Source organism: Lactuca serriola, chromosome 8, assembly GCF_051521515.1.
Source record: "Lactuca serriola cultivar US96UC23 chromosome 8, Lser_US96UC23_V15, whole genome shotgun sequence".
Taxonomy (NCBI): domain Eukaryota; kingdom Viridiplantae; phylum Streptophyta; class Magnoliopsida; order Asterales; family Asteraceae; genus Lactuca; species Lactuca serriola.
In genome coordinates this window covers 60,620,431-60,635,440 of record NC_136415.1, presented here as the reverse complement: position 1 = coordinate 60,635,440, position 15,010 = coordinate 60,620,431, and the positions used below count along the sequence as shown (strand labels likewise).

At 32.9% G+C, this 15,010-nt stretch overlaps 1 protein-coding gene across 1 annotated transcript; it reads right to left on the bottom strand.

The window, feature by feature from the left end:
* Positions 1–4,585: 4,585 nt before the first annotated feature.
* Positions 4,586–10,037, bottom strand: LOC145068867 (GDSL esterase/lipase 6-like). Its single transcript, XM_079015838.1, has 4 exons — positions 9,784–10,037; positions 9,379–9,521; positions 5,106–5,577; positions 4,586–4,999 (listed from the first exon to the last, which is right to left on the bottom strand). The coding sequence occupies exons 1-4, from the start codon at positions 10,019–10,021 to the stop codon at positions 4,776–4,778; spliced, it is 1,077 nt and encodes a 358-aa protein (XP_078871964.1). The 5' UTR covers positions 10,022–10,037; the 3' UTR covers positions 4,586–4,775.
* Positions 10,038–15,010: the final 4,973 nt, after the last annotated feature.

Here is a 15,010-nt window from a genome sequence, read left to right as displayed (position 1 = left end):
CAAAAGAGCTATGCTGACAAAAAGCGAAGACCGATGACTTTTGAAGTTGGAGATTCGGTTTTGCTTAAAGTCTCGCCGTGGAAGGGACTTATAAGATTTGGTAAAAGGGGAAAGTTAAGTCCAAGGTTTATTGGACCGTTTAAAGTTCTTCAGAGGATTGGGAACCAAGCTTACAAGCTCGAACTACCAGAAGAACTGAAAGGAATTCATAACACTTTTCATGTGTGTTATTTGAGGAAGTTCACGGGAGAAGTTCCCGACATGATTCCACTTTCGGAGTTGAGAATCGATGAGAACAAAAGGTTGATTGAAGAACCAAAGGCAATTGTTGGCCGAAAGACTAAGAAGTTGCGACGCAAGATGGTCGAGTTAGTGCTTGTCCGATGGAAACACACGAATGGGCCGAATCTCACCTGGGAGACGGAGAGTGACATGATGGGTCGCTATCCGCATTTGTTTGTTGATGTGTGATTCCGGGGACGGAATCATTCTAAGGTGGAGAGAATTGTAATGCCTGTGTTTCTGGGCTTGTCGTTAATGTTGATATGATAGTCTAGGTTAACCTTTGTAACTCGTTTTGAAATAATAGAAGTGTATTATTTGAGTATTATGTGTTTTGTGCTTAATTGCTTAATTATGTGGTTTGATTAATTAAGAATAAAAATAAGCGTCAAAATTAAAGTGTAAAATAAACTTGATATCTTTGGATAATGTTGTAGTAGTGGAAACGAGGTTTCCGAATATATAAAGAACGCCCAAATCTGACTTCGTATGAGGAAGTTACGATTTTCTGAAGTTTCGACTTAGCGGTATGCAGCCTGAAATACTCGATTTGAGATCGAGCGGTTTTTAGCCGAAGCAATCTAAACGAGGATCGAAGGTCTCGTTGTTGATATCGAAGCGATAAAAAGTTAGGCGAGAACGGACGTCAAACGAAGAAGTTATGAATTTATAACGAAGTTTTTTTTGTCCCGGCCTATTAAAAATAAATAACAAAAATAAGGTTAAAATTAGCCGACGGAGTCTAAACGAAAGTTGTAGAGCGTAGTCTCACCTTCGCGTGGATATAAAGAACGTCGAAAACGGAGTTCGTATGAAGAAGATATGAATTTTCGAAGTTTATTAAATATATAATAATTAAATTTAATTATTAAATTCGGCATTATCTGAAGAGGAGTCATCGGACTCATCCGAAGTACGCCCAGCGTACTAGCGTACGCCCCGCGTACAGCGAAGCATGACACGCCTTGCACTCGAGTTCTTCAGATACGTAAGCAGTGACGATTTCGGACCAGTACGCCCCGCGTACTGTAGTACGCCCCGCGTACTCCGAGGCTCCAGCCTCCTATAAATAGGATCCGAAGGCAGCCGACTCAATTGCTATTTTTCTCTCTTCTCTCTCCCGTTTTGCATCAATTTGCGTGCCAGAAGTACCCCGAAGCCCCGGTAATATTCTCGAGCCCCGAAGCAAGTCCCGAGATCCCGAAGATCCCGAGAAGTGCGGTTCCCGAGCCGAAGCTCTGCCCGCGAGAAGTTCGATTTTTGTGAAGATCTTCCAGATCTGCTGAGGATTAGTACTTCTGCAAGCCGTAGTGCTGTCCGATCATCTTCTGATCAAGTGAGTGTATACTACCTTTCATAAACATGATAATAATACAAGTATGGTTCGAGTGTATTAAGTATATTGTTGTTTATATGTGTGAGTGCGTAGTTACTTTCTTCTAACGCATGATTATGAAGTATTTTATACGAAATACGTGTTATGTGTATAATTTTGTTGTTATGTGTGTGAATGTATATTCATTCTCTTCCATCTCATAGATCTGAATTGCTTTCTATGAAATACGTGTTATGTGGGTGTGCCTCGTCTGTTATGTGGAATATATATATTGAATGAAAATGCTATATAGGTTTTTAAACTATGTATAAAAATATATATTTTTATCTACTAATATGTTGGGTAGAACATGGGTAGATAGTTGGTGTGAAATAAACAGATGAGAGGCCTCGATGTTGTTGTTGTTGATCTAGTTATTCAGCGGAGTATGGATAACGACCACGGACTCTTTCTAGACAGTCCAGTGGAACGCTAGCAGGTTCATAACCTGTAGGTGTTGTGAACGATGTGTTCACCGGTGTACTCTATCCCCCTCATGGTTGCCTTTAGGATATCTATTGTTGAGGAAACCCCTTAGCAGTAATGTCCGTCCCGATGAAAATCCTAGATTAGGTCCCTTGAGATAGATGTTGTTTTAGGGACGTAAAGTGAGGATAACGGGAATGGGTAATCGGGATAGTGATTGGTTGGTGAAATTAAATATAATTTATTTATTGTGGGTTGAAAACCCTATATGCTCACCAGGCTCCCAAGCCTGACCCACTCAGTTTTATTTATATTACAGGAAGTGGCGCAAGGGCGTAAGATGGATGAATCATCGAGTTGTTTTGTTTACAAGTCTGTATATGTATATATTTGTTGAATGACTTGTAATGATATCGTTTATGCTTTATGGTCTGTATCGAAACATGACATCCCGAGTTTTGATTATATAATGAAAATGCATCTCTTGATGAAATGCTTTGATAAATATTATTTTATCATGTTTTGTTTTGGGAACAAATTCCGCAACACTTTTAAATCAAAAGGATTTACTCTGAAATTATTTTAAAAAGCATAAATGAAAATCGGTCTTTTCTGGCCGAGATTTTGGGGATGTCATAGTAGCCTATGACACTTATGTGTTTTGGGTATGTGGTATTTTGAGGAATTCACTAAGCTTTGTGCATATAGTTTATGTTTAAGGTTTCAGGTACTTCCGGTTCAAAAAGGAAGGGCTCGGCATGATGGCACAACATCCTCCCCTCATGATTTCCGCATTTGAAATAATTGTTCTCTGATGGTTTGAATATTATGACTTGATGTTGGTTTTGAAAAATTAATGAATGATTTGATAGACTTTTAAACGAAAAATTTTATGACCGTTTTCGGGACGTTACGCTTGGATCTGGTCCTGTTGGAAAATTGAGGATTTTTACCTCAAACTGTTATTCTTACTTAAGAATTTAAACCTTTGGCTTCTGCATCACTTGAACCATCACCGGGAATATGTTTCATCTTCTCTTTTGAATTCAAAGCTGTAAAAACTTCATCTAAGACAAGAGTGTCACGGCTATAGATGATAGTATCATGAAAATGGTTGTAGGATTCGGGCAACGATGGCAGCAAGAATAAAGATAAATCTTCATCTTCATACTAAACATCCATATTTTCTGAATTATTTACTAACTCTTTGAATATAGATAAATGTTCAGATAAAAAACCTCCTTCAATCATTTTAAGATTGAACAACTATTGCTTTAAATGCAACTTGTTTGGTAGACTCTTCGTCATCAACAATTGCTTCAAATTTAACCATAAAGCAACCGTTGCTTCTAATTTAACCATAAAGCAACTGCTGAAGTTCTTTCAAAACATCTTGCAAAACATCATTTAACAAATGCAAATGAATATGGGATTGAGCTTTTAAATATTTTGTCTCTTTTTCTTCTTCCATCCACAAAGCAGACATCTTCTTGGAACTCAGAAGCGCCTTGTGTAAATCCATCTGAATTAGAACATCTTTCATCTTAACTTGCCACATGGGAAATCTGGTGTTTCGATCCAACAAAGGAATATCATACTTAATCTAAGACATGATCAATCACTTGAAAAAATGATCCTAATAAACTAATGTTAAAACCCGGAAGCTCTGATACCAATTGTAGTATACAAAGAGGGTAAGATATACTAAAATGAAAAAGCCCTAATGCATCAAACAACTCAGAAATCCAAATCACGAGAACATTATTAGTTCAAGAGGAATAGAATTAAAATATCAAACCATAATCAATCACATGCAATAAAAAATAACAAGCAAAAAGTAAATCAAAGAGGCACAAATATTTACATGGAAAACCCAAATCGGGAAAAAACCACGGCCGGAGGAAACCGAGATCCAATCTAGTAAAACATTACAGTGTTTACAGAGTTTGATCAAAGAGATTAGAATAAGTTATAGTGATTTAGTGATAAAAGGTTTGAAACCCTAGAAAATGTTGATCCTAAAAAGGAGAAGAAGAAGAAGTTTTCAAATCTCTCTCTTTCTAAATTTTCCTGCGTTCAATGAGATTAAAACTTTTTGCAATTTGGCTAATTTGGTCCTTCAAGAATGAAGCATTTGCATTTTAGGAGCAAGTCCTTTTTAGACCTGAAACACTCATTTTAAACCTAACGCTCTTTTGAATTGATACACCCATTTTAGATATGGATTGCTAGAAAGACAAAATAGCCCTTGATCTAGGCATATTTCCACAATTATCCTCAAAACATAGGTGAGAATGATGGAATAAACACTTGACCAACAACCCTTTTATAAATCATATATACTAAAAACCAAGTACAAAATGAACTAAGATCAAAATAGTTTTGTAATATTATTTTCCTATACCCCTTGTGAGAACAGAACTCTACAATTTGATCTAAGTTTGATAACATAAAGTCATTAATTTAATCATCATTAATGAAAGAAGACGCTAGCGGAATTGTACAAAAGAATCATGCATGTAGATGTATAGGTTATTGTACAAGTTTAGTAAAGTAACAAATTGTGTTGCATAATCCATCATTTAATAAATAACAACTATATATAAAATGGTTATTACAATGTAAAAATATGGCTAGTCCTTTATATAAAAAAGAGGTTTGAGGGGATTAATTATATATTAGGGGATATTAATTAAGTATTAACCAAAGCCTGGAGATTCATTGGCCTCGCGCATTTAGTGTCACCATCCCAGAATGCTTTAGCTAATAGTTCATAAGTATGCTCTGTAGGATGAAAATAATCCCAAAATAAGAAGTCACTAGGTTTCTCACACATCCTAGTACCGTTTAACCCACATTGCACCTTTCCATTTTTGGGTCCAGCCCCACAACATGCCTCATTTACATTGGCAAAACCTATTCCACAATAAGTATTATATATAATATGATTAGACCTTTATTTTCAAATGAACAAGTATACATAATATAATAACTAGAGAATATGTTAAATAAAAATTAGTACCATGACTTTTCGGGTCAGCACGAAGAGTTTGGGTAACATCATACACTGCTCCATAAAGACTTTTTACACCAGGATACTTTTTTGGTATATCGTTTACTACTTTTTGGAGTTCATTATTATATTGCGTCACCATGTTGTTTATCCTATCATTGCATGCAGTTTGAGGTGCAATCGGCAAATGGGGCAAGAGGACTGTAGCAGGAATACATCCCATCGGGCCTACTCCGAAAATGGCTATCCTACGTGCTCCAAGACTGGTGAGTTTGTCAATGACATTCACAACTTGTTTCACTAGTTTATCTACATGGGCTGATGGAAACAACCTTGGAAAGAGAGATATGTGAAAGTCAAAAATGTCATTGGAACCCGACTCTAGTAAGAACAAGGAGTTTTGAATTTGGTCTTTACGTATATGGTTGTTGTCAATAAGGGCTTGGAATTGCTGTAACTGGACTTGGATTGGTGAAATCCCCTGCCCATATATCAAACATCGCAAAGAAAAATTATGGTATAACAAAAGTGTTAATTTCATGAACGACAATTGAAGTCATTAGAGTTTCTATTGCTAAATTAAGTTCATGTTTCAAAAAACTAAAATGTTTTATTTGTCATTTTTTAATAATGTAAAACAGCACACATCAAATAGAGAGCTAACTATATTGAATTACTACATGATTCTAATTTTACCTTTTTCACGTGATAACCATATATTGGAACTTAGTATATGCTATGTTAGCCAAAGTAATAAAAGTTGCTATTAGTAGCGAGTTGAGTATATCATGAATGCACACTAAGAAGGTTATTGTCGATTAAAACAAGTGTAGATGAATCCGTTTACCATTTTACAAATATTAGAGGTACTTTTTTTAATGGAAAATTTGTATATATAACATATACTAAGAAGTAATTTTTAGTAGGATTAAATTTAAGATAACTTCATAATTAGTCATGTGGTTTGCAAATTATCTCACTTTGATGACTTTTATGAAATATGTCGTCCCACTGGTCTCGTGGTTTGAAAAATGTCATTTTAGTTATTTATAGTGTTTGCAAATTTTTTATTTATTAAAAAAAAAAAAAAAAAAAAAAAAAAAAAAAACCTTCAATTTAAAATATTATAACAACTTTTATTCTAGAGTCACTTTCTTAGATGAATTTTTTATTCTTTATTTTAGTCCATTATCAAACAAAGAAAATATTATCTTGAACTTAAACTATTTTAAAAATCTCATATAGAAATAAGACTTAATTTGCAAGTTACATTTTAGAAATATCAGCTAATTTTGCTATTATAATAATTATAAATCACAAATATAACACATCAAAACATTTATTCTCAATAGACATACCATTTGAATTTGTTTAAAATTTTAATTTGTTGTAACGTATATAAAATACCCACTAAAGAAGGAAAAAATATAAAGAAAAAAAGTTGGACCTATGTTACAAATATAAATATAACTTAATTATTTATTTGAGTCTAAATTTAAAAAAAAAAAATACAAAAACCATAAATTAAAAAAGCTCAAACACCAAAATTGTAATATACTCTAATATATTTATACATTTTACACCTTTTGAATAATGTAAAAAAAATGTTATCAAATTGTTGAAAAATAAAATGAAACAACGAAAAAATAAAAATAGGAAAAAATTTAAAAATAATACAGAAAAATTTAAAAGAAATACTAAAAATACCAAAAAAATGTTATTTCTTTGCAGCCCCCGCTCCCGCCCCCGAAATTTCCTTGTTCCCCCGTTCCCGCCCCATCTTAAAACATTATACTAACAATTTAAAAACATGTTTTTTGATGAATTTTGAAAACTCATAACATGTTATGGTTTATTATATTTACATAATTAATATATGTAAATATTAGTGTAATTTATTACCGGGGTCCCATGGGGGTTTCGGGACGGGATTGCCTACCCCTACCCCCGCCCCCGAAATTAAAATGAGGGTTAACCTTGTCCCCTGCCCCCGTCCCCGCTCCCGATTTTTTTAAAAAAATTTCCTCCAAACGGGACGGGCCCCCACGGGAACGGGGTCCCACGGAACTTTTTGATATCCTTATATATATAATTTCATAATTGACAAAGTTACACAAATAGTCCTTGAGGTTTGTAATATATTGCAAATTTTGTATAATAGTCTTTTCATAAAAATTTAACAGCTGAAAAGTTATATTTAATAGCAGAAGGATTATTCATGAAATTTTGCAAACCATAGGGACCAGTGACATTACCATAAAAGTCCTCACAATGAAATATTTTATAAACCACGGGAACCAATTATGAAATTTTATCGAAATTTAATTATACATAAAAGTGTCATAAAAATGAAATTATAAAATATGATTTTATTAACCTTTTTTTAAAATCCTACATGAAATAAAACTGAATGCGTAAAAGTTGTAAAAAAGTAAATTTCTAAAACATTGTAAAATTAGTTCATAACAAAAATAAAATATAAATATACTTTTCTAAAAAAATGCGTTATAAGATTATAGAAAAGTATTTTGTAAAAGTATTAAGTATTATTAAAAAACATATAAAAAAAAAAAAGAAAGAAAAGTTAATTAAAAAAAAGAAAAAAAAGAGTGATGTAATTCAAAATAAAGAGATAGATTCGAACCATTTACATTATATAGATTGTAAAGACAATATCTTATTGATAAGCTGAAGTTACTTTTGTTTAGAAAAAATCATATAATTCTATAGAAATTTTTAAGTTTTTAAAATATTCTCCTAAAATATTTATAAAGTTATCGTTCACATGTCATAAATTATTATGTATATATAATATGTAAAATGATTTATATTTAGTTACTTTTTATTTTATGGAACATATATTTTATTCAAGTTTTTAAAAAATAAAATAAATAATAATAAATAATAAATAAATAAAATTCAAGGCCTTATGAGATATGGAATTATGTCTATAATCAAATAAAGACCGCATTATCGAATAGCAAGCCGCTTATGAGTTATGATATATTGATCTAAAAAACATTTAAAAGATACGTTACTTTGGCGTGTAATTGACCTTTAAATAAAAGATTATATACAAATAATAGCAACCATTTTTCTTTATATAATTTAGGACGTGTTAGGCATAGAGCTTTTGAAAGTATTTTGGGAGCTTCTAAATTTTAGCTTTTGATAAAACGTTCTAGTTTAAACAAAAAGGTTTGTTTGGCAGTACGAGCGTTTAGCTTTTAGTTTTAACAAAATGTTTCGATTCTAAAGGCTACTTCATGTAGCGTTTAACAAAACGCTCCTGAGCTTTTGAAATCAATTTCCATAATTACCCTTAAAAATATATTTATATATTTATTTATTTTTAATCAATTTTCCTTTTATGTAATTTTATATATTTCAAAAGCTTCCAACTACTTTTGCCAAACATTCATATAACAAATAAAAGCTATAGTTTCCCGCTACCCGTTACCTACTACCCGCTACCAACTTACCGCTACCCGCTTCCAGCTAACAACTATTTTTGCCAAACACGCCCTTAGTTATCAGAAGTTGGATCTTACAAATAAACAGTCTTACTATTTTTAGGGCAATTTGGCTGGTGTTTGATTATTTTTATTTGCATTTCATCAGCATAAATTTTTTATCACATAATGATAATCACTTTAGATCATTTTATTTAAAGGGTTAATATTATAAAATAATAATAAATAAATAAACCTAAACTTTTTGTTTTTCAAATAACCCTCAATATATTTTTTTGTTTCGGTCCTTTTAGGTAGCTTTGACTTTCCGAGGAAAAAAAAAACTAGCTAACTTTTTGTTTTTTTTTATAAGTGAGGACTTATTTTCGGAAAAAAAAAAACATTTAAATACAGTTTTTCTTAACAAAAAGTTAGGGTGTTTCTAACTGAAAAAGTAAAAATAAAAATTGTCGATTATCTAAAGTTTATAATAAACCTAATCAAAAAGCTGGAAAAAAAATGACGTTTTTAAATTAAAATAAACAGTATATATTTAATCAGAAAAACCTAAAATGTAGAATGTTTTATAACATTGAACGTATTTTAACTAGTTTTTCTTTTAACTCGAATGTTTTTCATTAGAAATTTCAACTTCGACAACTAAATTAAAGATTAAAATGATTTTTTTATCAAATCTTAAATAATTCCGATTAGTGATCATTGTATAACATATATCCTTTGTTTTTTTGTTTAATATATTTATAAATTATATAAAAGATAACCGCATATTGAAAAATGAATTCATAAATTTGTAAGATTGGTTATCTTACACATTGTTCGTTTGTATTCAGCAATCCACTTCCAGCACTTGCAAAACTGATACCGTTATCTGGAAATTCTTTCCGAGTACCATTTGCTATCTGTTGCCTTAATTCTTGATATGGTAGTTGAAGCTCCATCCCCAAATATTGTGCTGCACAACTTTTCTGGCCCCAAATTAACATTAATTCACAACATAATGTAATTTTAATCCAAATAATTTCATTCAAATATGATGTATATTAGAAATTGGACGTTACCTATATTAAACATTTTCATTTTATAGGTCATGTTGGGTATGACAAAGGTCGTAAAAAGATGCTTTTTTTTCCATTAACAAAAGTAATGACAAGATTAGTTTAATATCGATTAAATAAATGTTAGCGTCTTTAGTTTGTAGAAAACGATCAACTTACAAATGAAATCTGCAACAGTTCGACCATTGGTAAATCGTCCAGTTGGACGCTTAAAGAAAGTTGAGCCATAAGGTGGAAAATCCGCTTGAATTGTACAGTTTTTGGTAAAATGATTATTACCAGGATCAAAAAGCGAGTCTCCAAACGGGAACATTGACTTAACAACATGTGCATTGGCGAAAGTCGATGCCATAAGCAATAAATTGAGGAATATTATCAAATTTGGTAATCTCTCCATCTCAATCACACTTTGGTTACCAATTTTAGTGCATATATGTGAATTTGGTATTAAATAGACTCGGAAGAAGTTGTACCGAACGGATTAAGTTGAAGAAAGGAGCACCAAATTGAATTAAAGAAAAAAAGAAGTGACGTAGGAAATAAAATGAAAAAATAGCATCAATAATTTGTCATTGTTATCAATACTTGGTTTTCACATGTTTGTCACGAACTCACAATACATGAACGGTGATTCAAATATTAGGTGTCACCGTTCTTGCTCGGAAAATATTAGACCAACATGTATACTCTTGTCTTACAATTTCAATATTTTACGACATGTCATTTTTTCTTATTAATCTTTCACACATTTTTTTCGAAGAAATACTCATCTTTCAACATTTCAACTTTTCACCAAATTATAATTATAACATTAAACTAAAACTAAAAGTAAATACCAATAAAACATTAATGATACTTGTTTTTTTCACCAAACAAATTGATTAAAATCTACATAAAATAACATAATTAAGACTATATGAATCGATTAGCATGAATTTATTCCATCAAATTTGAGCAAACGTTATTATGCACTTCTTCGCTACATATTGCTCGTATATTTGTTACATTCACTTCCAGATCAATTTCTTCTGATGATACTAGATCTTCATCCTCAAATTCATCGTAGTTATATTACACACATCATCCATCTTCTAACATCAAACTATGTAATTGTTGGATTATGTGTCTAAGCCCATAACTATAAATGATATATACTTGAATTGATACTAGCACAGTTTTTTTGGATTGACTTCATACTAGCAACTAGACAAGATGACCTATTGAGAAAGAGGAAGAATTTATTATTTGATTAATAAATTGAAATGACTGGTTTTTTAATGTACTATGGAAATAATATATTAATTAATAATCATATTATTTAATTAATATTTAATCATAAATTAGTTTGGAATTAATTTTAGGATTAAATGAATTAATTGAAAGTGTAGGGGCTATTTAGCAATTTATTGATAGTTGTGGATTTGGGCTCTTAGACCACCCTAGAAGTATTGGATGAAAACTTCTAGGGAGGCCCTAGAATTTTCGTCCAAAGCCTTGGATGGGGAGTCTATGGGCTGCTTAGGCCTTAAGCTAAGGAATTAGGGTTTCCTCCAGCAAACCCTAGCTTTGGCTCTAAGCTATCTCAATTATATAAGGAGCTACAACCCTCTAGATTTCGGTCATTCGTACCTTAAGAAGAATAGCCGAAATTTGAAGCTTCCTCCTCCTCTCTCTCATATCATCCTCTTGTTAAGTGTGTTTGTGAGTCATTAGAGATGTTACGTTTGTGACACTAGTTCTCAAGCTTCTACAACAACAAGGAATTGTTTGTTATTACTATGTAACATTCTAAGGTTAGTTTACTATCTCTTGCTGTAAATTTTGAAAATACTAGATGCCTTTTAAAGTTTATTGTTTTGTGTTAAATACTTGTATGTTCAATTAAAGAAAACATAGATCCAAGAATTAGGGTTGCATGCACACATAGAGATTGTTTGTTATGCTCAAAACCCATCAGCAATATGATGCATGCGTACAATATGTGTCTTAATCTTTTGGGTGTCATTGCTCATGCCATGTTACACGTATATGCCAAAATTCCTTAAGGACATCAAATATCCATTCCATGTCTTTCCCTACTGATGCTTACACTTACACTAACTTGAATAGTTTTTGTTTTTCATCTTATGGACATGTGATGATTTCACTAACATTATCATCTCATAATACATGTCATCTTACAAGATAATACTCAAGCTTATATTCCACTTTGTTAACTTCAAACAAACACTAACGTGCTTTTCTATTTTTGAGGTCATTGAAAAGATACGATTGATCAAGGATATAGATGCCATTGTTGGATCCTAGGGCATCAACGAATGCATAGCAGATGTGTACTTTTGTAATTTTGTAAAACTCCTACATCGTGCTTTCCATGATAATCTAAAAATGGAAACTATCTCTTGAAATCATTAGTTATCCATAGGAAATAGATCTTGCATATTTGGTATTGTCATCTAAACTTTTGTGCGTTTAATATAGGATTATTAACAGAGTAATCTCATTTGAGATGATCATACGCGGCTTTACGATCACTATTTATAGTTTTTATTCTTCTTGGATATAAACTGGAACATGCATTTTGCAATAAAAGGTTTGTTGCTTCTATAATTTTATGAAAAAAAAATTGACTTGCATTAGTTATTCAGATGGTATTATCTATAGAAGATTTTGACTGTAACGCCTAGTTCCTGGTATGTATTTAAACTTCTAAATTATTTCATTTTGTAGAGCAACTTGACGAGTTGGTAGCTCCAACTCGTCGTGTTGAGATGTTATGGATTGCGTGTATTAGTGACCAACTCGACGAGTTGGAAGGCCTCAACTCGACGAGTTGTCTGGAATAAATGAAACCCTAATTCCGGGGTTTTGCACCCTATTTAAACAGCTTAAGCCCCATAAGTTGGCCTCATTTCTAGCCTCCACTGTCCTAAACCCTAACCTCGAAACCCTAAGGCATCTTTGAGTGATTGTGAGCCATATTTAAGTGTGTTGTGTGTGTTTGAAGCCATCGGAAGAAAGGGGAGCTTGGAGATACAAGAAGTAGCTACTAGATCTAGAATCCTTGCTTTTTTTTTCGACATCTTTCTTGTAAAAATTCTCAACCTTGCTTTGTTGTTAGATAGATCTTCATCTTAGTGTTCTTTTGCTTGTTTTTGTCCAAATGAAGTGGTCATTGGGAGTTGGACGTCCCATATGGGCAAACCCTTTCAGATCCAAGGTCTTAATGAGTTTTCATGGCATAAAGGTGCCAACTTTATGGCCCTAAGAGCTCCATGCACCTTCTAAGCCCTTGTTTTGGCCTCTTAATATTCATTTGGCCATGCATGTGAGTAAAGTTGAAGACAACTTTTAAGGTCCAGATCTGTGTTCATAAGCTCTCTCTTGAAGATATGGTGGTTTTTGGATTAAGGCATAATCCTTTTAGGATTAGGGTTGAGCTTAATGCCTTTTAGGTGGTTCTTAATGGGTAAAGTTGGAAACTTTACCCTTCTAGACATATGATCAGTCTAGATCTGGAAGATAACGCTTTGGTTAGAAGAATGGTGGATTAATGCATTAAATGGGTTGGTTGATCGAATAACTCGACGAGTTCTTAAGGGAACGTGGCGAGTTGGGTTGGGTTTGTCCCGATCATGTTGAAAAATGGAGGAACTCGACGAGTTAAAGGGAAACTCAGCGAGTTGGGATCGAAATATCGCGATTATGTGCTTAATGGAAACTCGACGAGTTGTGGGATAACTCGACGAGTTGAGTCAACTAGGAGCGTTGAATTTGACTTTAACTTTGGCCAAGTTTGACCTTTAAGGGGTTTCTAATTAGTGATCGGTATCTAAGGGATTGTTTCTATTTAGGTAATTGAGTAGAGTTGTTTCCGGGGTTGGAGATTTATCCTGTTATCTTTCAGCATCCGAGGTGAGTTTCCTCCCCAGGTTATGTGGGTATAAGGCTCCAAGGCCGACCCTTGTTTGATTATGTGGTTATACTTGTTGTCTATGTGATACATGTATATGCTTATATGTGTATGTCTATTGGGCGGGGCCCGTTATATGAATTTGGGCGGGGCCCATATCTCATTTCGATCAGAGTGTCGGTAGGGAGCGTATCTCACTGGGTGGGGTCGTTTCCGAGTGTGGGCGGGGCCCGTATCTCACTATTATTGGAGTATGGGCGGGGCCTGTATCTCATTATTGTTTGATATGTATGGTATGTGGTATTTTGGGGGAACTCACTAAACTTTGTGATTACGGTTTTCAGTTTATGTTTCAGGTACTTCTGGTTCCAAAAGGGAAGAGCTCGGGATGACTGCATCGCACACACCAATAGATTCCGCACTTGCTATTTTACTCTGATTTTAAGATAATCAATACATCTGTTTTTATTTGAGATGATTGGATGTTATTGGAATCACAATTTTATCTTTTATTAAAAACAAAACTTTAGGACCATGTTTTTGAATGTTACATTGACGAGGAGTCCATTAATGACGATGGCGAAGATGATATTTAATTTATAGAAGAGAGTGAGTGGTATATATATATATATATATATATATATATATATATATATATATATATATATATATATATATATATATATATATAGAAAGAAAGAAAAAAAAGTAAAATTTTGCGTTGAATTTAAAAAAAAAAAATTGAAAATTGAAAATTGAAAATTGTCAAAACAAAATAATTAAAATTTCTAGGAAATAGGAAAACAAACATTTCCTTATAAGGGGTGTGGATACCTTCCTTGTCACAACGCGTTTTAAAGTCGTGAGGGCAACATATCCAATAAGAACTCTATAGTTAAGCGTGCCCGGGAGAGAGCCATTCAGGGATAGGTGACCCCTTGGGAAGTTTCCGTGTCGAGAGCCCAAAACAGACAATATTGTGATACGTGCCAGAGGGGATGTTACAAGTTGGTATCATAACCTTGATTTGAGGGATTCGGGCACATCCTCGGGTGTGTCTGAACTCAAACTAAGGATTGGAAGGGAATTTTCAAAAGAAAATAATTTTTATAAAAAGATTTCTAACGGAAAAGGGCGTGGTGCATGCAATCAACCGAGCTCAAGTAAGTTTTCCCAAAATACCCATGCATGTTTATATATGATAAGAATTATGAATTGTGAATCGCATGCTAGAGTATGGCTAATGATCTATGATAGATGCCTTTGTATATATGCCTATTATATGAGCTTATAGATTTGCAAGCTAGTACTAATCAGTCAGTGATAGGATGGCCTGATTAGGTCATGCTCAATTTCTTTTTACTTGATGCTCGAATGTTGCTTGCTGTGTGATTTTAGGAGTTCTTGCTAATCTCAGCTAGTTAGTAAAAAAATATGCTAAGTTACATATTATGGAAACTAAATAATTTCAGA